At 53.9% G+C, this 22,012-nt stretch overlaps 3 protein-coding genes across 9 annotated transcripts in view; 2 read left to right on the top strand and 1 right to left on the bottom strand.

Annotated features, from left to right (window-relative positions):
• LOC117650939 (CCR4-NOT transcription complex subunit 6-like) overlaps positions 1 to 6,984 on the bottom strand; it is a 71,880-nt gene extending 64,896 nt beyond the window's left edge. Inside the window, exons 1-6 of one of the 4 annotated variants that reach the window (XM_034394588.1) lie at positions 6,898 to 6,942; positions 6,677 to 6,817; positions 5,917 to 5,964; positions 5,390 to 5,518; positions 5,000 to 5,186; positions 4,318 to 4,493 (exon numbers count right to left, since the gene is read on the bottom strand). In XM_034394588.1, the coding sequence (XP_034250479.1) occupies positions 4,318 to 4,493; positions 5,000 to 5,186; positions 5,390 to 5,518; positions 5,917 to 5,959 (535 nt within the window). In that variant the 5' untranslated portion in view covers positions 5,960 to 5,964; positions 6,677 to 6,817; positions 6,898 to 6,942. Of the gene's footprint in view, positions 1 to 4,317; positions 4,494 to 4,999; positions 5,187 to 5,389; positions 5,519 to 5,916; positions 5,965 to 6,676; positions 6,818 to 6,897 lie in introns of all 4 variants that reach the window. The other 3 variants (XM_034394590.1, XM_034394589.1, XM_034394591.1) reach the window with 3 other exon arrangements.
• Positions 6,985 to 7,177: 193 nt separating this feature from the next.
• Positions 7,178 to 9,625, top strand: LOC117650941 (26S proteasome regulatory subunit 7). The gene is made up of 8 exons (XM_034394597.1): positions 7,178 to 7,374; positions 7,752 to 7,789; positions 7,865 to 8,038; positions 8,127 to 8,266; positions 8,351 to 8,684; positions 8,791 to 8,982; positions 9,084 to 9,279; positions 9,380 to 9,625. Exons 1-8 carry the CDS (start codon positions 7,305 to 7,307, stop codon positions 9,535 to 9,537), a joined length of 1,302 nt encoding a protein of 433 aa, XP_034250488.1. The 5' UTR covers positions 7,178 to 7,304; the 3' UTR covers positions 9,538 to 9,625.
• A 512-nt stretch (positions 9,626 to 10,137) lies between these two features.
• On the top strand, positions 10,138 to 18,042 carry LOC117650940 (zinc transporter 1). Of its 4 annotated transcripts, none has more exons than XM_034394595.1 (7): positions 10,138 to 10,435; positions 14,231 to 14,404; positions 15,170 to 15,241; positions 15,315 to 15,576; positions 15,880 to 16,071; positions 16,152 to 16,277; positions 16,357 to 18,042. In XM_034394595.1, the coding sequence occupies exons 2-7, from the start codon at positions 14,231 to 14,233 to the stop codon at positions 16,983 to 16,985; spliced, it is 1,455 nt and encodes a 484-aa protein (XP_034250486.1). In that variant the 5' UTR covers positions 10,138 to 10,435; the 3' UTR covers positions 16,986 to 18,042. The 4 variants fall into 4 exon arrangements, with proteins under 4 accessions (XP_034250486.1, XP_034250487.1, XP_034250484.1 ...); XM_034394596.1 differs by lacking the exon at positions 10,138 to 10,435 and adding an exon at positions 10,747 to 11,109; XM_034394593.1 differs by lacking the exon at positions 10,138 to 10,435 and adding an exon at positions 12,229 to 12,486.
• The last annotated feature ends 3,970 nt before the right edge of the window (positions 18,043 to 22,012 follow it).

Raw genomic sequence — 22,012 nt, 5'->3', positions numbered from 1 at the left:
ATCGATCTGAATATTGAAAATAAAAGAATCAGGAAACTGAAAGAGGGGGGAGGGGGGGGGGGAGTCGAACCCGGCGTCTTTGGAAAGTGACGCGTTTCCAGAGAAGTTAGCGAAGTTAGCACGCCCGATTCCCCGAGTGGGTGTAATACGATTCGTGTCTTGCTCCCCGCCAGCCGCCGCAGCCCCGTGCGGGGCCTCACCACGCCCGAAAAGGCTGCCGCCGCGACGCCGCGAAGCCGCGACCTGGCCACTGCAACAGCTTTCTAGCAGGGCCGCGCCAGGCCGAGCAGGGCGCCCCTTTTTAAAGCGCCGACGCCGCGCTCGCCCTTTCGCGCAGGACGAGTGATGGTCACACGCAACCGCGGCGTCAAAAAAGCCAGCAGAATGTTCGTGCTTTTCCATTATGTTACGTCCGTCTTTTTCGGCTTCCTGTTCTAAGCGCCGCGGCGACGGTGACGTGCCGACAAGGCGGCCCCACGTCAGTACCCGCCGCCATCTCGGGAGGCAAAAGCAGGACCTGCAGCCCCCGGCAGCCCCTACACTCTACACAGGGCCTCTTTCCCGAAACAGCGGCCCGCACACAGGGCGCCACGCGGCCCTTCAAGCGCCGCAGCGCCACTGCCTGCCGCCGCATTAAATGGACTGCACTTTTTGAAGGGGCAGCCCGCCGCCGCGGCGGCCAGCCAGCCCGGCTCACCGCAATTATTTCCAGTTTTCAGCCAACAGAAGGCAAAAGGCCCCCGACGGCCCGGCCTGACCGCGGGTGGGACCCACCACCGACCCACCGCCGCGACGGGCACGGCGTGCACGTTTGACGCGGGCAATTAAAAAGAGAGCGCTATTTCGACGCGCCGCCAATGTGCCTCCGGCGTGGCGGTTTCACTCAAACAATTGCCGCGCGCGCTGCATTCGCCGACCGCAGCAAAGCGACATCGCCGTCGGACGACCCACCGGGGAATTCGGTGCGTGCGGCCAAAGCGGCGCAAAAGTTGCCCCCCTCCCCCTTTCATACTTTTCCACACGCGCCGAAGTTCCCGCGCGTCGGGGCGACGACGCGTGTGTGCGCAGGCTTTTACGCAGGCTGGTACGCAGACACGCGCCCACTGCAGAGACTGCAGTAGCCGCACGCGGAGCACGCGTACTTAGCCGCCGTGACCCAGATAGGCAAATGGCCCGCCAGGTGTGAAAGCTCCCCGACCTGTCGAGGCCGGCAGGCCGGCGAGGCTTCACCCCGCGCTGCCAGCGCCGCCGCGGCGCAAAGCACGGCGTAAGCACGGCAGCACCCCGCGCACGGCGGGCCGCGCAAGCCCGCCCAAATTACAGTTATCTCTGAAATCTAATCCTTGCCGACGACGACGCCGTCCTTGCCGACAAACGACGGCAATTAGGGAGGCGAGTTAGATGGGCGGGGCGGGGCGGGGCGGGGCGGGGCGTGGCGGCGTGCTGACGGCCGTAAAGCACGCGGTGCGACACGCCAGCGGCCGTCTTGCCGCGGACTGTACCATGACTGTACACGGACGAGTCGTCTTGCCGTCGACTGTGCCACAAGGGACGGGCGCGGACTGTATACACGGACGTGTGCTGCCCTGCATGTAAGGATTCGTTCGTCGCGCTCCGCGCGGCCGGGACCCGTCTTGCCGCGGACTGTACCGCGTCGGAGCGCCCTGCCAAATCCCAGGCCGGGACAGCGAATGGCAGACATTAGCCAAATTACACGGCACGTGGAGCAGTGTCCTCAAAACAAACCGAGGCACGGACGTCCGACCCGAGTCACCTCACACACACACGCACACAAAAAAAAAACAGACACACACACACACGCACACACTCAGGACGAGCTTGAAGCGCGGGCCCACGCACAGGGAGACCCATTTTAATTGAATAGAATTAATCCCCCCGGACCACCTTTCAAGTTTCCGGATTCTCCACGCCTACCTCCTCGGCCTACCTGGATTAAGGTCCAAGCGGGCGCGCACGGCGAACCAGAACTAGTCGCTGGAGGCGAGTCTTACCTGCAACAGGGGAGAGAAAAAAGAAACGAGTTAGATTCTTTGCCCCCAATCACAGCGCCAGCGCGCGGCACCGTTCGGGTCGGGACGTTCGGGAAGCCAACAGTCGGCCGGGACGTAGTATCCAATTTCTGTCGGACGCCCAGTGCTTTCGTCGCTCCGCCCGGCACCGCCCCTCTCGCACTCGCGCGACGGGGCACAGTGGGCCAGAAGCCGGTGGAGGCGGCCAAAACTCTAGACGCGTTTTGAGCTCCAGAGTCGCTAAATGGAACTCGAACCGAACGTGTGACCCCACCAATGGATTCCTCGTTCGAAGAGCAATCCATTGGTGGGGTCACACGTTCGGTTCGAGTCCCATTTAGCGACTCTGGAGCTCAAAACGCGTCTAGAGTTTTGGCCGCCTCCACCGGCTTCTGGCCCACTGTGCGGGGCGTCCCGCGGCAAGGGTGCGAGAGGGACGGAGCGACGAAGCGCGGTTCGGAAGCGTGCCGGGCCGCCGCTAATGCCGTCGCGGGACGCGGCGCGACGCGGCCACGTGGCGATGGACGCCAGATACCGCGGTCGCCATGCATTATTATGCGATGAGCGATGAATGCTATCGGGCCATCTCGGCCATCGCGGCCAACGAGCAACGCGGAGCAGCGCCGAGCAACGCCCAAAAGTCGAGTCGGCGCGCAGAACTCCGCCGCGAGCCGCGCCCACGCACGCTAGACCATCCCGTCCCGCGGCCGTCCCCGTCGCGGACCTTGTTTTCCTCCTTTTCTTTTGTCTTGCCGTTTGTTTGGGTGCCTCGACCCCGGCCCGGCGGTCCCCCGCGGCACGTGCCACGGCGATGCGGCATTAAATGGGAAAACGAGAAAAACAACAGAGTGCCCGGCACGCTTTCTAGAGGCGTTTGGCGTGCGCGTTGAGGTCTCCGACAGTCCGACTGGTCTGGGACTGGTCTCCGCGAACCCCAACCAACACAACGAGGCTGCCATTTGAAAAGGCGAGGCGGCGGGGGCCGCAAAGCACGCCTGCCACCCACGATTCATGGCCGGGCGGCGCCGCGACGACACCGTCCGAGCCCTCCCTTTTCGCAGGGACTGGGAATGGGCCGCTGCGCCGCCCCGCCGCTTTGCCGCTCCGCGCATCCAGCCTCGGACATATATCATTTGCGGGACTAATTTACTCGGCTGGAATATGCATGGCGCGCTGCGCGCTGCGTGACTTGCAGACCGCCTTGCCCGCGACCGCAGCGCACCGCACCGCACCGCGCCGCGGCACGCCAAAGGGTCGCCTGGACTACGCGACGCCGCGACGCCGCGACGCGCAGAGGCGGCGGAGCCTTCCCTTCCCTCGCTTCCCTCCACGCGGTTAATTAAAAGCAAGCCTGGTCGCCGCGTCCCGTCCCGCCCCGCCCCGTCCTCGACGCGCCGCGGCAGCCCCGGCTCGAGGGAAAGCAGCTCCGAGATCAAGGAAACGCACAAGTTGGGGGCCGGGGGGGACTATTTAATAATCAGATCGAATTTGTGCGATTTTCTTTTCAAAATTCACAAAGAAAATTCAGAATTGATAAAAGTAACATCCCAATTTTGGTTTTAAGTAAGATGATAAAAATTCAGCGTTGTTCGCACCACGCCTTCCAGGCGGGGAGCAAGAGAGCCCTCTATCCCTGATTACTTATTTTAGAGTCTTGGTTAGAAGGACTCTAGATACCCGAGGAGCCTGATCATGAGAGGGGAGCTTGAGCCAAATCAGGAGGACAGCGCTCCAAGCGGTCACCTGGCGAAGCTGGGCCGAGCGGGTACCGTCCGCGCGCGCACTGAATGCACGGGGTATCGCCGCGGAGCCCGCTCCGCTCAGAGTCCTCTCTACGCCCACCCACCCGGCCCGATGAGACAGACTCACGATGCTGAGGCTTTGGCCAGGAGTAGGTTCGTCTCATAAATGCAACTAGAGACCTTGACACATGCATCATTATTTTAGACCACAGGTTGGGGTTGTCCAGGGGTCAGGAAAGCAAACAATAATTGACACACTTAAAGTGTCGCCGTTCCGTAGGATTGTTGCCAATCATTTATTGTTTGTGGGGGGGGGATGCTTGTATTCGCCAACGGGGGATGAACGGGATCGGGATTCAGTGCCCCCTAAGCGGCCCACCCCTGGTCATGCGATACATAAGGCTTGGACCAGGAGGGCTGTTTTCTTTCACTGCCAGAAAATTCTCATGACAGCTCAACTTCTTGCTCTTTCCAGTTTTTTTTCTTTTTTCTGGTTTGTCAATTAACCCCTGACGATATATGGTATTGATATGAAAGAAGATTACCTTGTAAGCTGTCCAGCATGTAGGTAAGCAGTTTGTGTGTTCCATTTGTCTCTCCATACAGCGACAAAATCTCCTTGCTGAGTGGATTTCCTTGAAGTCCCAAAACATGCAGTTGAAAGAGTTTTCCCAGCTCATAAGGGAGAACTCTTAGATGGTTGTGGCTTAATAGCAGCTCCCTGATAAATAAAAAAAGATACACGATAAAATTTAACAAGTTACACATGTTCAAACCTTCTTGTTATTGTGAGTGCGTTTAGAGAACCTCAAACACATGTGCTATAAATGAAAGTTAACTTCTAAGAAAAGTTTTATTGGGTCAAGAGTTTTGAGGCAGATTCTATGCAGTTATGTGCTTAATTGGATTTACGGATCCCTACCCTGCATAAGATACTTGAATCAAAATGGGGGCAGGTTCAACAGGATGGGGTACTGACTTACCTAGGGTATTTGGGATATCAGGATTGGGCATTCATTTGAAGGGCATTCATAGGAGGTAAGAAGAACCTTATTCCTCTTTCTGGAGGGATGCAAGTTTTAAAAATATAACATGGGAAGTGGGGATACAAAATGGTTGTTGGTTGCTTTAAAGTGGACTGGATACTCAGACTGTCTTTAAGTCTCGAGCACAGAAATCTGATATTTTCAAATTAAGATATTAGTAAGAAAAGAAAAGGTAGCTCACCTCAGATGAATGAGTTCTCCAAGCTCTGCTGGTAAACTGCGCAGCTTGTTCTTAGACAGGTCTAAGCTACGCAAGTTGGTAAGCATGGCAACATCAGGTGGTATGCGGCACAGGCAGTTGTCATTCAGGTACAAGCTTGTTAAATGAGTGAGCTGCCACAAACATGGGCTCACATTCCTGATGGACCCTGGAAGTACACAATAATATTTTAGTATCTTTCAAAAGTAAAGATTTTTTTATTACAAAGTAAAGCTACAAAACAGAAGGAAAAAGTCGAAAATGATGGACAGAGACTACTACATTTGACACGATGTGCACAAACTGTAGGTGCCAGAAAAATTGACGTAGGAAGTTTCTCTAGCAATAGGTCCTTTAAGTAATTTTAATTACCTGTTATCTCCAATTCTGCCCAGTAAGATTTTCTCCCTGATGCAGCATCTTCAGCTGACATAATGGTATGGGTGCGACGGGGATTGACATTGTCATACTTGTCTTTAAGATTACGGGACATGCTGTTTCCTAAAGCAAAACAAAACAAAACACAGGTGAAGTAATTTGTTTCACTAATTATAGCTCTCTTCTCTAAAAAAAAACATAAAGGATTGTTAAATAAAATGCAGGTAATACTGTTAAAGGAGATTACAATAAGACACAAATCAACCACTGGGTAAATCTTGGTACAGTATTTCTAAATCATAATCCAGGTCGTATTTAAAACTCAAAATGCCCCGTCCTCACCTCTGAAAATAATTTTAAAAGCCAAAACGATTGTTCTAACTAAATCCTACTTTAAAATACAAGGATGAAACAAACATTAGAAGAGTAACGTGTGAAAGGATCAATGCACACAAGTGGAAACAGGATGTGGGGTGGTATATTAGTCGTTTTGGTGGCACACAACACAACTAATACTGTACCATTTTCAATAATAGAGTAGCGATTCACTTCCATCGTCCACATATACACTGCAAAACAACATGCAGTTCAATTAAAAGGACATTTGAATACATCTACTCTATACAACAACTGATGCGATTGTTTGACATTCTAAAGATATGTTAAAACAGTTGGCAAATGTTCCTCAGCAATAAAGACTATGGACAGCCTACTTAAATTTAGTGGCTGAAAGACAAACAATAATATTAATTTAAACTGCTTCGGTCCAGGTTGATGGGTATCACCCAAATCAGATGCTAATGATCAGCTGATTGGAAGTACTGACTGCGTATAACAAAGTGATAGAGGATGCTCCTCAGATTTGAAACCACCAGACGAGTTTTATCAAGGAATTTTGTAGCGTTCATAAAAAGTCGTGCCCTCGGTTTGAGTTAACAATGCAGTCTATAACTCAACAAAGGAGCAAAAGACTTAAAGAAAGTTGGTGTAGGCCTATAACCCCAATGCTCATGATAATAACCGGCAAAATATTTCGGAGTAGGTGAAGCTAGTACCGTTCGCATCAAAGATTTTTAGAATAAAATTGTCACTTCTCGGAACTTGATATAGACATCTTAATGGAACGTTTCAAGAATTTTACAGTTAACAGAAAACAAGCTGTCGGGGTGAACGGTCTACGTGGATGGGCTGTTGCGGTCAAATAATTTGCGAAAAGGGCATCATTTGAGGCCAATTATCAAAGTAATTGAAGTCGAAACAGAATGAGCATATTTAACCTACCCTCATCTACTTCCAAACGTTACAATTTAACAGAAATGTCCGGAGTAAACAAAGCGAGAGCACACACATAAACACTTTTCCTTAGGCCAGTGATGCCAAGTTGCCAGGAACACCAACACAGCGGTGTAAATTCCGGTTCACCTAATTGCAAAATAAGTTTTCTGATGAGAAAAGAGACTTTCAGAGCCTTTCGTGCAATTGAAATTAAAGGGAAATCGTACCTGCAACAAATTGTTATTTCCCACATTCAACAAACGAAAACTGCGTCGCTTTCGAGGTGGCTGAGGTGCGTCCAGCTAGGGAGGACTTTCATTTATTTTCGTCGTCCTTCTTTTTTAACTCTGGGCGTTTTCAAATAAGAGTGATATTTGGAAAATAAAAATGGTGATTCCAGTTAAAATTGAACTTTTGACGTTTTGATTTCATTTCTAAGCTTCTTTTGGTCTTTACAAACTTTTTGACGCCTTGTAGAAATACATACGATATGTTTGTTCTTTGACTCCTAATTGAATAGGGCTTGAGCTTGAGAGAGAATCTGCTTGTAATACTTGTGTCACACATCTAAAGACTGATCGTTGGCGGTTTTAGGTACTTTTTCTGCTGAAACAAGAAAGCAAACAGCGCCACAATGCCCGACTATCTTGGAAGTGATATGCGAAAGACCAAAGATGAGGAAAAGGAAGAAAAGGAAATCAAATGTAAGTCATCGTCTGTTCCTGGTAGACGTTCATTGAAACTACAGTTAAACGATTTACTTGCACTCACGTATTATTTTAGTTGAATTTTCGTTCAAGTAGCTAAGCAATTTCATAGGGCTCATGTCGGTTTGAAAAAAGCAGTTCCATAAAGTGTTTTTTACACCTATTGGGTTCGTTTTGACAAGTATCCTAACCTTACTTAAATGGTAATTGTCAAGTCAGATCTGTTATATTTCAATCTTAAACAATTTCTACAAATTTAATGACTTTAAATAAAGCATTGAACACACCGTAACATATGCAGTGTCAGTGTGGATGTTCATCATCAGGAGAAGTTCTTTTCTTATATCTTACCTGTTTTGTCTCTTTGTTGACAGCTTTGGATGAAGCTGATATTGCCCTACTCAAAAGCTATGTAAGTATTAAAAATATTGCGAGAATTGCGCCTTTAATCTATGAGCATATCTCATGTTTACCTCTTGTGCTGTAGGGACAAGGTCAGTACACGAAGAGTATCAAGGGAGTGGATGACGATATCCAGACAATCATCAAGAGGGTCAATGAGCTGACAGGCATCAAGGAATCAGACACTGGCCTTGCCCATCCAGCTCTATGGGATCTTGCTGCTGACAAACAAACCCTTCAGAACGAGCAGCCTCTGCAGGTGACTTGGACTATGAAATCATAGTATCACTATTTTGAACTTCTGTGAAATGTTTCACTAATTTAATGACATCACTGCAATTTTTCAGGTTGCTAGGTGCACTAAAATTATCAATGCAGATTCTGATGACCCAAAGTATATCATAAATGTAAAGCAGTTTGCCAAGTTTGTTGTTGACCTAGCAGACTCCGTAGCTCCCACTGACATTGAAGAAGGCATGAGAGTTGGGTAAGGTTACATTTCATTCTGCATTTTTAGGTCAAAAGACCATTTTTACCCCTTGTTAAATAAAATGTTTTCTTCTGTTTGTAGAGTGGACCGCAACAAATACCAAATTCACATCCCTTTACCTCCTAAAATTGACCCTACAGTCACCATGATGCAAGTAGAAGAGAAACCTGATGTCACTTACAGTGATGTCGGTGGTTGCAAAGAGCAGATTGAAAAGCTCCGTGAAGTTGTGGAAACACCTCTTCTTCAACCTGAAAAGTTTGTTAACCTTGGTATTGAACCACCAAAAGGAGTACTTTTATTCGGGCCCCCTGGTACTGGTAAAACTCTGTGTGCCAGAGCTGTTGCTAATCGAACTGATGCTTGCTTCATTCGTGTCATTGGTTCTGAATTGGTTCAAAAATATGTTGGTGAGGTGAGTTAAACCTTCTGCCCTAACTATTCATCACCCTGATTGATTATAGTCATGTTCTGTGGTTGGATCATTATCAGGTGTCTCTAATATTTATGACTTCTTACAGGGTGCTCGAATGGTCAGAGAACTTTTTGAAATGGCTCGCAGTAAGAAGGCGTGCCTTATTTTCTTTGATGAAATTGACGCCATCGGAGGTGCCAGGTTCGATGATGGTGCAGGTGGCGACAATGAGGTACAGAGGACCATGTTGGAGTTGATCAATCAGTTAGATGGTTTTGATCCTCGTGGTAACATCAAGGTAGATTATTTTAAAATTTTTGTTGTGAAATGAAGAAAGGACAGACACAACTTGAGTTTTCTTTTACCCTTTATTTTAATTTCTTTTTGGTTGTTTCGTAGGTGCTGATGGCCACGAACCGTCCCGACACTTTGGACCCAGCCCTTATGCGTCCTGGTCGTTTGGATCGTAAAGTTGAGTTTGGCCTCCCTGATTTAGATGGGCGAACCCACATTTTCAAAATCCATGCTCGTTCCATGAGTGTTGAGAGGGACATCAGGTTTGAGCTTCTGGCACGTCTTTGCCCCAACAGCACAGGTGAATGAAAAACATTATTTCAGTACATGGAGATTTGAAGTTTCTTTTTGTTGACTTTTGCTGAATCCTTTTTTTTTTTTTTTTTGTTTCAAAATTCCAGGTGCTGAAATTAGGTCAGTCTGCACTGAAGCAGGGATGTTTGCAATTCGTGCTAGGAGAAAAGTAGCCACTGAAAAAGATTTCTTGGAAGCAGTGAACAAGGTTATCAAGTCTTATGCCAAGTTCTCTGCCACTCCTCGCTACATGACTTATAACTAAACTTTTTAATATGTGCAGTGGGATGATTCAAATTATGTGTGAGAAAAGAAAGTTGTGTAATAATTTAATAAATAGGTTTGTTTCTGTATGGTTCTTGTTTTAAATTTTCTTGTAGCCCTTGCCTTCACAAAAAGAATAATATTATTCTGCATTATGCAATTATGTTAAATTAAATGCGTAAAAGTATCATCTGCAAAAAAAAAAGAAAAAGAAAAAAGAATACACCAAGAAAGTTTTAGTTTCCAGTCTGGCAATCACACATGGTGGATAAATTTAACTTAATTTTTTTAAACACAGAACATGATGTTTTACATGGTTCAGTCTTATAAAATCACTGTTCACACTTAGGCAAACACATGTTGAAACTTTTTTTTCCTTCCTTGCGAAGTGCTAGTGGGATTGTTTACCAACAAATCGCCTGCTAAAAATAAGACGTTGGGTTCACCCTCGGTGCTGCGGCGGTGGCCGTGGCCGGCGATAGGGCCTAGTGGGCCTGCTGCTGCTGCTACTGCTGCCGCCGGTTGGGCACGGCAGGGCGGAGCGGGGCGGGCGGGGCAGGCCCAGTCCGTCCACACTGCCACACTGCTGCGGCGGCTCGCGGCACACCACGGCACACGCGAACCTGCAGCCGCCGCTCTCGCACTCCGCGCAGCGCGACGCACCGCGTTCGCCTTCGCCACGGGCCGCTCGAGGACGCCGACGGCACGGCCAGGACGAGCAGGACGACATCCTGGACCTCTAGACTCGGGACCACTCTGGACAGCCCGCCTGGTCCTGACGGAGGTGCCGCTCGAGCTGGGCGTCGTCCCCGCGCACGGCGCTGCCCGCGTGCCGCACAAGCACCCCACCGTGCTCTACAACCACCACCCGGGAAGCGCACCTCTGCCACGCCGTCAAGGTGAGTCCTATCGTTTAAGAGGGGCTCAAGGCGTCCACCAAGGGACGGCTGGGAGGGCGCGCATTTTCAGTGCTCAGATTCCCGCCAACTGAAGCCGGCTGTCTAGGCTGCGCAATGCGCATGCTCGCCGGGGAAGGCCTCTTCTTTTCGTGTTCGTTTTGGTGGGCAGCCCAGCCGGCCGGGTGTTTGCCGTCTTGTTTATTGTTGTTTGCACCCCGAGTCCAGAGGCCTTTGGCCGGCTGGTGGCGGTCAGGGGCGCGGTAGCAGGGTCATGGGGGTGATGGGAAAGGGAAGACTCGCCGCGAAGTCAAGACAGTCTGGACTGCAGCCCGCTGCAACCACAGTGTCCTTTGGCGGAAGTGCGTGGCGAGCGATCGCTAGCGATGCACCAGTGGACGCGCACGGCGCGGTCGTGACTCGCTATCTGTCCTGTCTCGCACTTGAGTGAGGCCCGCCCGCCGCGGCCACTGTCCGAGATAGCACTGCTACGAGCAGGCCCTGCCCTGCCGGCGCCCTCCTTGGCCAAGTTCAGAGCGTGCCGACAGTGTAGTGCACGGGTTGACTAGGATTAGCTCGTATCTGGCGTATAGCCTCCCGTCGGGCAGGACCTAGCTTTGACGACTAGAGTAGAGGCGTCCTCACAGCGGCGGAAAATTAGATACCCGTTTTTCTAAGTAGGTCGCCTGTAATGGTTTATTTCTCTTTTGTCTCGTTGGCGGCTGGAGCGGGTTGGCGGCACCGAGACCGGGGCACCGAGACCGGGGACCGCAGCGTTTCGCCGTGCTTACCCACTTACCCCGCCTCGCGGTTGATTGCCCTACCCAAATTGCCCGGGGAGCCAGTAAACTCGGGCGGAGTGCCCGTACGGCCCGTACCCGGGGGAAGTCCTTCGGGCCAGCCCAGCCAGCCCAGCCAGCACGACGCCGTCGCCACACAGTCGGCTCATTCTGATCACTGTTTTCTCGCGCTGTCTCTCTCGCACCCCTACGGCAGGCCCCATAAGTGCAAGAGAGACAAAACAACGATGCCACTGTTGTTCGGCCCCCAGGGGACAGTTGGACGCTGGACGGCATGGAGCGCGGGGTATGGACGACGGCACATGCAAACAGGCAATCTGTTGGGACTCTGCGCGTGAGTGTGTGTGTGCTTTGAGGGCGTGGCGCCGTGCTGCTGCCCGGGCAACGAGGCGATACTCCGCAAACACGCCGACGCAACAAAGGGAGCATCCCTTTCGAGCGGCACTCGGCACGGCACGCAACGCGGCACGCACACTGTGCGGCACGGCGCGACACGGCTCGCAGCGGATCGCGGCCGCCGCTCCGATCTCGCCTGGATAAACAGCCGGCATGGACCGCGCTGGTCCGCGTTGCGCACACGGCACTGCTAGCGCTACCGGGGGAAAGGCTGCAGAAACTAGCGTTTCGGTTGGCCGGCGGGACATCCTACACATCCTGCACGGTGCACACAGGCGTGGATCCAGGCTTCACCCAACTGCCTACCGTCGGGCGGCCTGTCCCCAATCTGGGGATCGATCACCACATGTCCACTCCGACTACTTTGCCGACCTCAAAATAAGTTGGTAAATAAGGCGGGATTTCACTATTCACCCGCAGAGCTGCAGCTAGCTGGCCGCAAACACGCGAACTCGGGTCAACAGGGGGAAACCCGTAAGCGTGCGCCCTGATAGGCGTCCTCGGCGTCACGGCGATGGCCGGGCCATGCCGGGCAGGATAAGCAGGGCGAGACTAGGCGAGCCGAGACGAGACGGGATGAGATAGTGGCGCTGGGAGCCGCGCGCCCACACTCGCACCTGCGAGTCGCTGGCCGCTCTGCCTTGCTGCCGTGCCGTCGTCAAGCGTCTGGTTAAACGCGCGTTTAGCCGGGCCGCGCCGCGCCGCCCCTTTAGCACGATGCGTGCGGCAGTGCAGTGCAGTGCACGACGCTCCAGCACACTGCTCCAGTGTTCCAGTGCTCCAGCAGCAAACTTTCTCTCTCACTCACCGCCAGCGCGGCGGGCACAGCGAGGCTGCGGTTCAAGTCGGAGGAAAAATGTAAAATCGAATCAACAGAAACCCTTCGAGTTCAACATTGCAAACCTCCCGGCGTCTGTTAAAACATTTCTGATGAACTTTCTTTAAAATTTGTAGATGTTTGTGAGTTTTTAACAGTGAAATCAAAGCGATTAACCTTGGCTGAATCGTCCAGCGCGCGGGTTCAAGTTGTCCGCGGTCCGTCAGCCCCGTCCCTATGCCGGCCTGGACAACGAGGGTCAATCTAGACCAATGAGGCAGACCGTTGTGGTGCGTAGGGCTGGCGGGGCTGGCGGGGCTGGCGGTCGGGTCGGAGTCCCCGCGGTCCCCGCCCCGCCCCGTGTTGGACGCGATGACGCCCACGCCGCGGCCGGGACGGCCAGGACGGCCAGGACGGGCAACGCGGCGGCGAATGCGAGGGGGGAGCCGCGGCTGGCGGCGGGCCAAACACTTTCGGGGGCCACCGGCCACCGCCACCAGGACCACGCGGCCACGCAGTCTAGCGGTTGAAAAGTGAAAAGAGTCCGACGGAGTCGCAGACACTCACTGACCCCGCGCTCTCCCCCCACCCCCTCTCCGCGCGCGACCCCAGGAACCTCGGGAACCTCAGGTATAGCGATAGCATCAAGGCGATAACGCGACCCCGCGGACGGCCGCCTATCTCTGCCCCGCTCCCCGCCCCCTTTCCCGGCTGCAGTCAAACACGGGAATGATACGCCAGGATGCCAGTGCATTAGTCACGGGGAGCAAGTTGGCTGGGTCCGCGCGAGCGAGTGCGTTCACCTGTGGGTGGGCACGGGGACTGTCACGGCCGACACCGCCACTGATTTGGTTGCGACCACCGAGGGCGGCAGAGCGGGTGAAGCGACCACGCGGTGATAAGCGACTTCGAGTGGAAGTGACACACATTTGGAGTCCGATCTTTGGCATCGAAGCAGTGCCCAGAAAACAGCAATGCGCTTTGCCTTCGTTCTGGCGGACTTTAACGCAAAGTGGCTGCTTCACCCCGCAGACGCCGACGTAGAAAGTACGGCGACTGTCTTCGGCTCGACACGACACGCTGCTTTTCTGCCACGCCCGTTTCTGTCGCGCTGCTGAATGGCGCGGGGTATCGCCGCCAATCCGCGTGCACCCGCCCCGCCCCGCACGCGCCGTTGACGTAATTCGCGCGTGCCGCGTGCGTGCTCGCGAAAGTGCCCCAGACGGACACGCCAAGCCGTGCCGAGCCGTGCCGCGCCGTGCCGTGCCGCGCCCGTGCCGCCATACCCCACGCGACAGTGCTGGACAGTCCGGCCGCTTCGGGCCGCCTCATGGAGGCCGTCGGCTGGAACGGCTGGAACGCGCTGGAACGGCTCCACGCTGGATCATCCAGTGCGCGGGGCAGTGCCGAGCCGCGCGGCCGCAGACCGTCCTTGTCCAGGCGCCATAGTGCTACTGCTACAGCCAACCCGAAAAAAAAACGACAAAAAACTCGAAAAAAGCGCGGCGATCATTGTTTGCCTCCGCTCAGGTGGTGCCTGCACTGCATGGTGCCTGCGGTTACGAGTCTCTGCGCTCTGCGCCCACCTGTGTACATAGCAGGCTGGAAGTGCTCTAGCGCAGCGGGGCCTGTACTAGGTTCAGTTGCGTTCGCCGAGAAAACCATATCCAATCGCAACAAAAACCGCAAAAAAAAAAAATGAAGCTGGTGATGTTCTTTGTCCTTTTTTGTTCTGTTTGTGACTTTTCTGAATTTTTCGAATTTCGAATTTTGTGAATGTTGCAGATGGTGAGCGTGAGCGCGGCCATGCCGCTGTACGTGATGCTGAGCCTGACGGCGGCCCTGTTCATGGTGCAGCTCGCCCTCAGCCACGTGACGCACGCCCTCACGCTGCTCGTCGACTCGTACCACATGCTGTGCAACCTCATCGCCCTCTCGGGCTGCATCATCACCATCAAGGCGAGTACACCATTAAAAAGTGGAACAGAAGTGTTGTTGTAAAGTTTCTGGGTATTCGGAGAGCTTTTAGCGAATCGTAGGCGAAAATTTTGTGTGAGCCACTTGGTTTAAGCTTCGGTGGTGGGCCCCTCGCGCTGAAGGCGATCGGGCGGCGGCCGGTGGTTTCCAGGCCGGGCCGCTACTCCCAGCGGCTCGCCCACGACTGGTTCTGCCGAAATTCGCACAGATTATTGGGAATTTGTTGGTCGCGATGTGCGACGCGCCGCCGGAGTCCTCAGCGGCGAGGCGCGGTAGTGCGACGGGCAGTGCGGGGGTAAACAAGCAGTGTTGCCAACCATACCGAACGCGCGGCACTCGCGGGGCGTGGCTGGGGCTGCCCCAGGCTGGTGCGAGGTGCGGTGCGGTGCAGTTGGCGACACTGCGCCGCGCTTGGCGGGAGTGGTGGGCTGGTGCGTGGCGCATGGCGCTGCCGTGTGGATGCTGGCCGATGCTGGGCGATGCCGGGCCGCCACCGCCGCCACGGCCAGGACCGCCACGGCCAGGACATACCTAACGGTCCAGCGACCTCGCCGCGCCCAGGCCGGCCGCGCCACGACACCTTTAACTCTGGCCCCGCCGCCAAGCTCATCCCACGGCCCCGCCCCGCCCCGCCCCGCCCCGCCCCCCCGCCCGCCCCGCCCCGCCCCGCCGGCAGCGTGTCGGTGGCGCTGCACCGTCCGCGTTACACCCGCAATGCTGACCTGGTTGTCGACTTTACTTTTCCAGAAGGGCATCGGCGGCGGCTCTCCTCCCATTCGCAGGGCCCGCGACAACAGCGCGGAGGACGTCAGCACTGAGGTAACATTTGGGCGCCAGTGGTCCTGGGCAAGTGGGTGGAAATGGGCCTCGACTAACCGAGCCCGTTTTGCAGAACTCGATGCTCCGCGACGGCGCGCGCCCCTCCGCGGCGGACCGCCGCCTGCGCAACACGTTCGGCTGGGCGCGCATCGACGTGCTGGTGTCCCTCATCGGCTCCGTGTTCCTGGCCTCGCTCTGCTTCTCGCTGGTGGTGGAGGCCGTGCAGACCCTGCTGCACATCGACCACCACGATGAGATGCACGAGCCGCTCTACGTGGCCGGGGCGGGCGTCGCCTCCCTCGCCGTCAACGCGCTCTGCTACATCCTCCTGGGCGGTAAGCCTGGCCACTCAGTTGGCGCCAGAAGTTCAAGTTGCCGCTGGCCGCACTAGTCTGACCTGCCCTGAATTTTTGACACACCGAGCCGCCTGCGAAGTCGAGGCTGGGCCGCACCGCAGCACGCCGGTGTCCGGCGGGCTGGCCTACCCGTCGTCCGTCAGGCGCCTGCCGCCTGCGGAGGCCAGGGTGGGCCGCTCCGCAAGACAGCCGCGCTCGGCGGGCCGGCCCAGCCCGCAGTTCGCAGGCGCCCGACTTCCAGTGTGGTTGACGTGCACGTTGTGTTGCCTCCGCACTCCGCAGGCTACACGTTCCACCAGGGCAGCTTCTTCCACGTGACGGAGACGGGCGACGTGATGCTGGAGCCCGCCGTGACCCAGGACTCCGTCAAGCTGGGCGAGCGGCGGCTGTCCTCCCAGCGGCGGCTGCCCGCCCGCTCCGGCCGCCAGCCCCGCCAGCGCCAGGGCTGCAGGGAGATGCTGCGCGACACTGTCGGTGAGTGGGCGGGTCACCGCCGGAAGCGGAAACGGAGGGCAGTCCTTGTCGACCGTCTAAAGCAATGTCTTCCTCTCCAGGCTGCGTGATGGTCATCATCGCGTCGCTGACCGTGTTCTTCACGGACAAGAGCGTCGCCAAGTACGCCGACCCCCTCATGTCCATCGTGTCCGCGATCCTGCTGCTTTGGCTCAGCTACCCTTACAGTGAGTCTCCAAACGCTTTCTTTCCCTCAGTTTTGTAAATTGGAGTTTGTTTTGACGCTGCCTTTTCCTCCGCGTGCAGTGAAGGAAGCGGGTCTCATCCTGCTGCAGACCATCCCGGAGCACATCAACATCGACGAGCTGCGCAGCGACTTCCAGCAGGCCTTCCCGGGCACGGCCAGCATCCACGACCTGCACGTGTGGCGGCTCAACCAGAGCAAGGTGTTCTGCACGGCGCACGTGCGCTTCCGCCACCCGCGCGACTACCTGCGCGTCAACCAGGACGTGTCCAGCTTCTTCCTCAAGTACGGCGTGACGCAGGTCACGGTGCAGCCCGAGTTCCTGAGCGAGGTGCAGGGCGCCGACAGCCAGGCCTGCCTCATGCGCTGCCCCGGCGAGTCGTGCCTGCGCGCACACTGCTGCGCCCCCAGCGCGCACGACGCGCACCACAAGCACTACGTCCGCGTCGCGTCCGACCTGTCCCTGCCCGAGCAGGTGCCCGCCGCCGTGCCCGCCGCGCCACCCGCCGCCGTGGTGCCCGCGCGCGCCGCGGACAAGGTGCAGGTGGTGGTGGAGGTGAACGCCGCCCCGGTGCAGGAGACGTCCTTCTCGGCGGAGGCGGAGGCCACGGCGGCCACGGCCCCGTCGACGCCAACCCCCGCACAACGCGAGGAGGCGAGTGAGCAGGAAGACAAGTCCAAGCAAGACTGAACCCAGTGCTGAGGCTCCGTTGGGGCCAGAGAGCAGAGCAGCGCGTTGGACTGTAAGAAATGGCAAGATCAGGTGCCTGCCCGAGAATAAACTGTCACGTGCCTGATTTAGACGCAAAGCCAATGTACGTATGGTTGTTACTAAGTCAAGAGTTTTAAATTGTCCTTACGGAAAGTATTTTATTCCATTGATGATTAATTGTCATAGGTGGTTGAATTAGTTAGTGTGTAGGCATGAATGTATGTATATATGTATGTATGTATGTATGTATGAGTGAGGGCCTGTGTTTATATTATGTTTGTATGTGCGATGAATGTGTGGATTCATTGATGTATGCGTGTCGTGTCGTGAGGGCTCAGGTGTAGAACGATTTTCATGAAATGGAATTATATCAGCGATTTGCCCCAGTTGACGGGGGGGTTAGTGAAACACAGTGTGATCACGGCAAAGCAGAAAACTACGCGTTAGATTAATTGCGGGGTTTCGCGGGGTTCCATTATTTCAGCTAAAATAACTACTTTGTACGAGTCAAAACCACTGTGATTTTATTAAGATACCTAGATTCTTGCGGGTGCTCTCTGCTGCGGGCAAACCACCCCTTGACATAGGTGAGGTGAAATGTCACAGTTCCATGACAAAATGTTACCCTGTCCAATTCTATGCTGACAAACTTAATTTTTATAAGGTTAAGACTGATAGTATAAGCCAAAATATGATGAATCACACCTCGGCACGTGACCGTTGCTCAATTTGTATTGTTTTTTTTTTGTTTAAATTGACCGCGTTTAGGAAGGAAACGTGATGTTACTTTATCCATAGTCATAAACTAGTAGTGAAAACTAGTCAGTTTTTCTTGAATGTATTGTAATAGTTTTAGTACCTCTGACAGGTCTTCCGCTCAGAATATTTTTTAGTGAACGCAGGATGTTTTTGGAAACTATGAGTAGCATGCTGTGAAAGCGTCGACAGTGTTACCGCTCCCTGCAGATACAGCAGAGCATCTTTTGTATTATTGCAGTTTCTTTAAACAGACATTAAATGCTCATCTATATTGGTATTGGTTCTTGCTTTCTGACCCCCTCCCCTTCCCCCCGCTCACACATACACACACCCTCAAAGTCAACACATAGCATCCTTAAGACGTGCGTTAAAAGAGAGTGACTCGCGTCGATACTCCGCGCGTGAGAGACAGGGGCAGGGCGTCGACCGCGCTAACGCCTGGAGTAGCGACGTGCACCGACGCGCGCTGCTCGGCACTACCCCGTGCCCCAGGCTCCCCGCCGCCGCTGCCGACTGCGTCCACGTGCGCGGTGCGCGGTGCGCGGCCGGCAGCAGAGTCCGGTATGATTCACCTCACTTTCCATGCGAGGGCCACGGCGGCCACGGCAACCCATTTCTTTCTTCCCGTTGTGGATCATCGCCGCCGTCAAGACCGCCATGGCCTTGACCTCCATGTCCGGCGCGCCCCTCCCGCCGTCCAGACGCGTCCCCACTCTAGCCTCTCTCCGGGCGACAAACAGTCTCGTCACTTTCATTTGCGCCCGTCTGGGCCGTCTGGGAGCCACAAAGCGTTTTCCTCCGGCGGGCCAATGAGAACGCCGCTCATTGTCAAAGGCAGACTGCGAGTCAGACGCGCCGTGCCGTGCCGTGCCGCGCCGTGCCGCGCCGTGCCGCGCCGTGTCGTGCCGCGCCGTGCCATGCCGTGCCGCATTCCTTCCGGGCGTGCGTGCGCGCGTCCGCTCAGATTGCTCGTTGCACAAAGCCAGTCAATCGCCCCAAACGGTCTCAGTTGGACACATGCTTTGCTGAAAAGTAATCTGGGTATTGACAGAGATCTATTTGCAACGAAAAAGAAGAAGAAATTGCCAGGGACCCTCGGCTGATTACGAAAACATTTAAGACGCGACGGACCTTTGAAACGCACTTTCCCGCAAGAACCTTTGCGATTTTCCAAATTTAACAGTGCGGGCGAGGAGCAGGGGAATGCGGCATGCGCCCGTTTGGCTGGCAACTGGCATCACAAGACGACCGGAGAAAATGAAACTTGTCGTCGTGGGGTTGTTTTCGGGCAGTGACCCCGAGGGCGGGCGGGGAGGGGCCGGTGAAAAGACGGTGTCTCGTGTCGCCACTGAGAAGCGGGCCAAGGATGTGTCCACCGCCGCCCTGCACTTATTTGGGTCCTGAGAATAGGCATGCGAGGCGACTCCCAGGTGGAGTTGCACTAATTAGGCGCCGTGTCTCACCGAGACCGCGATGGACGCAAGCCGCTTTCCGGGCTTTCGCTGCTTTTCGGCTGTCGGGAAGCGATACAACTCACTTTTCGCTTCCGTGAGCCTTTACTTTTGTATTCATCGATTTTGACCGGAGCTCGGGATTCTTGCTGCAAAGCTAATGGCGAGCAGGCTGGAGACGAGCCTGCTTCGGGGACATCTTTCGAACACCTGTAGTTGGGGCCCGCAGAGCCGAGTGAGCCAGAAAACGAAAGTGTTCCGACCAGGTTTCCGGGATTGAAACCATGAAACAGCGCTCCACTTCTCCGTCCACTCCTCCTGTTTGGAAGGACTCCCACCATTCCCGCAAAAATGAGGAAAAGGAGAAGAAAAAAAAAGTTGTCGTCGCGTCTATGTACGGTACGTTCGCCGCACTCTGAGGAAAGCAGCGCTAAAGAGATTCTCTCCTCTTTCGTTCGCAGGCCCGGACTGGCCCGGGCCGCGGGGGCGCGATCGCGCCCGGGGCCTCGCGCGAAGCGCGGGGCCTTTCGCACTGAGAATGAAAGAGTCATGATCCTGACTAAAATTTTGGGTGAGGAATTCTTTATTACCCAAATTTGGGTGAGGAAATTTTCCTCGCCCAAATTTGGGTGAGGAAGGTTTCCTCACCCAAATTTGGGTCATAATACTATGGTGCTATATAGGGAGCTGATACACCCTTCCTCACCCAAAATTGGGCGAGGAAACTTTTCTCGCCCAAATTGGGCGAGGAAACATTCCTCGCCCAAATTTGGGTGAGAAAGTAAACCTCGCCCAAAATTGGGTATTGATCATGACTTTTTCATTCTCAGTGCGGCCGCGGGCCACGGGGCCTTTCCACCGCGGGGCCTTCTTGGCCGCGGCAAAGTCGCGGTCTTTAGCAATTTAGTACTTAAATGAAAGGGGTACCCATTTGAAAATTTCTCAAGATTTCGCAGAATTTTGCGTCAAAATTTTTCGCAGAATTTTGCGTCAAAATTATGCCGGGTTCCGCGAGATTTTGTTGGTATTCCACGAAATTTCTGCCGATTTTACGCATGATTTCGGCAAATCAAGCGCATTTTTTGGCCAACTTTGGTCCCAAAATCGTTGCGGTCAAAGGCAAAATCGTTGTGGTCAACGTCTTCCCGAGACAGGGCATGAAAGAGTGGGGTCTTAAGAACACTAGAACGTCGAGGGAGGCCTTTTACGTCAACTAGATTGGACACAGTGGCCGCCCGAAGTCAGCAAAATCAGCAAATTTCCGAGACTCGACCACTTTTTGACCAACTTTGGTCCCAAAATCGTTGCGGTCAAAGGCAAAATTGTTGTGGTCAACGTCTTCACGATACAGGGCATGAAAGAGTGGGGTCTTAAGAATACTGGAACGTCGAGGGAGGCCTTTTACGTCAACTAGATTGGACACAGTAGCCGCCCAAAGTCAGTAAAATCAGCAAATTTCCGAGATTCGACCATTTTTGACCAACTTTGGTCCCAAAATCGTTGCGGTCAAAGGCAAAATCGTTGTGGTCAACGTCTTCACGATACAGGGCATGAAAGAGTGGGGTCTTAAGAATACTGGAACGTCGAGGGAGGCCTTTTACGTCAACTAGATTGGACACAGTAGCCGCCCAAAGTCAGCAAAATCAGCAAATTTCCGAGATTCGACCATTTTTGACCAACTTTGGTCCCAAAATCGTTGCGGTCAAAGGCAAAATCGTTGTGGTCAACGTCTTCCCGATACAGGGCATGAAAGAGTAGGGTCATAAGAATACTAGGGCGTCGAGGGAGGCCTTTTACGTCAACTAGATTGGACACAGTGGCCGCCCAAAGTCACCAAACACGGCTTACCCTCCCCTGGCTAGTAAATTTAAAACAATGGACGCATATCGGAAAAGGGGGCCCTTGACGTCACACTGCGACCGGGGCCCTGACTTAGCCAGTCCGGCCCTGTTCGTTCGTGTCTCCACTATTAAAAGCGCGCGGGGATTTTAATTGGACAGCGAGTTTGCGCCCACTCTGTTTTCGAGTGTTCAGGGACGGCCTATGGAACGAAACGGAGACAAATTAGAGTTCAGTGAAGCACCCCTGCAAAAAAGACAAAATAAACTTACTCGTGTACTGTCAAAGTGGTAGACGAAGTCTCGGGTTCGAATCCGGCCCTCACTCGTGATTTTTGACGCCCTTAGTTTTGTCGTCCGAAAGGCCTTTCTCAAATATAAGCCATTTTTAAGCGTACTACATTCTTCTTCGTCTTATTTCGCCCAGGCCAAGTCGTCTATTGCTGTTCAGTTGACGTCCATGGCCTTTCTGTCCAGCGGCCTCTATGTCCATAGGGAGTGCTGAGAAGGTTGTCAAACATTGTCATTGGTTCAGCCAACTTTGCCCAGAGCTATTGGATTTGAAACCAAAATTTTATCATTTGCGCGAAGTAAGCGGAATATATTTCTACATGCTCTTTTGGTTTCTTTGATGTTCCATCTTCAGATTTACGCGAACTAAATCACAAATTATATTAATATGTAGCTGTATCAACACGGTAAAAACGGTACCTGGTTTTCCCAGGAGCCCTATGGCGAAGACATAGGCGATTTCCAGGGGGTTCCTGGGAAAACAAGGAACCGTTTTTACCGTGAAATGATCAAACTAAGTGAAATTCACCTGCGTTTAAGATAAGATTCTCTTGGGGGAACGCCCAGATAAGGTCTTTTGAATAGGACCCCTCGAAATGCGTAGTGGAAGGGCAATGTTTGTGACGATTCCTGACAGGACATGCAACATCTTCTTTCTTTCTCATTT

The sequence above is a fragment of the Thrips palmi genome, unplaced genomic scaffold (genome assembly GCF_012932325.1).
Source record: "Thrips palmi isolate BJ-2018 unplaced genomic scaffold, TpBJ-2018v1 HiC_scaffold_5, whole genome shotgun sequence".
Taxonomy (NCBI): Eukaryota; Metazoa; Arthropoda; class Insecta; order Thysanoptera; family Thripidae; genus Thrips; species Thrips palmi.
The sequence above is the reverse complement of the archived record's forward strand: the minus strand, read 5'-3'. Positions and strand labels throughout refer to the sequence as shown.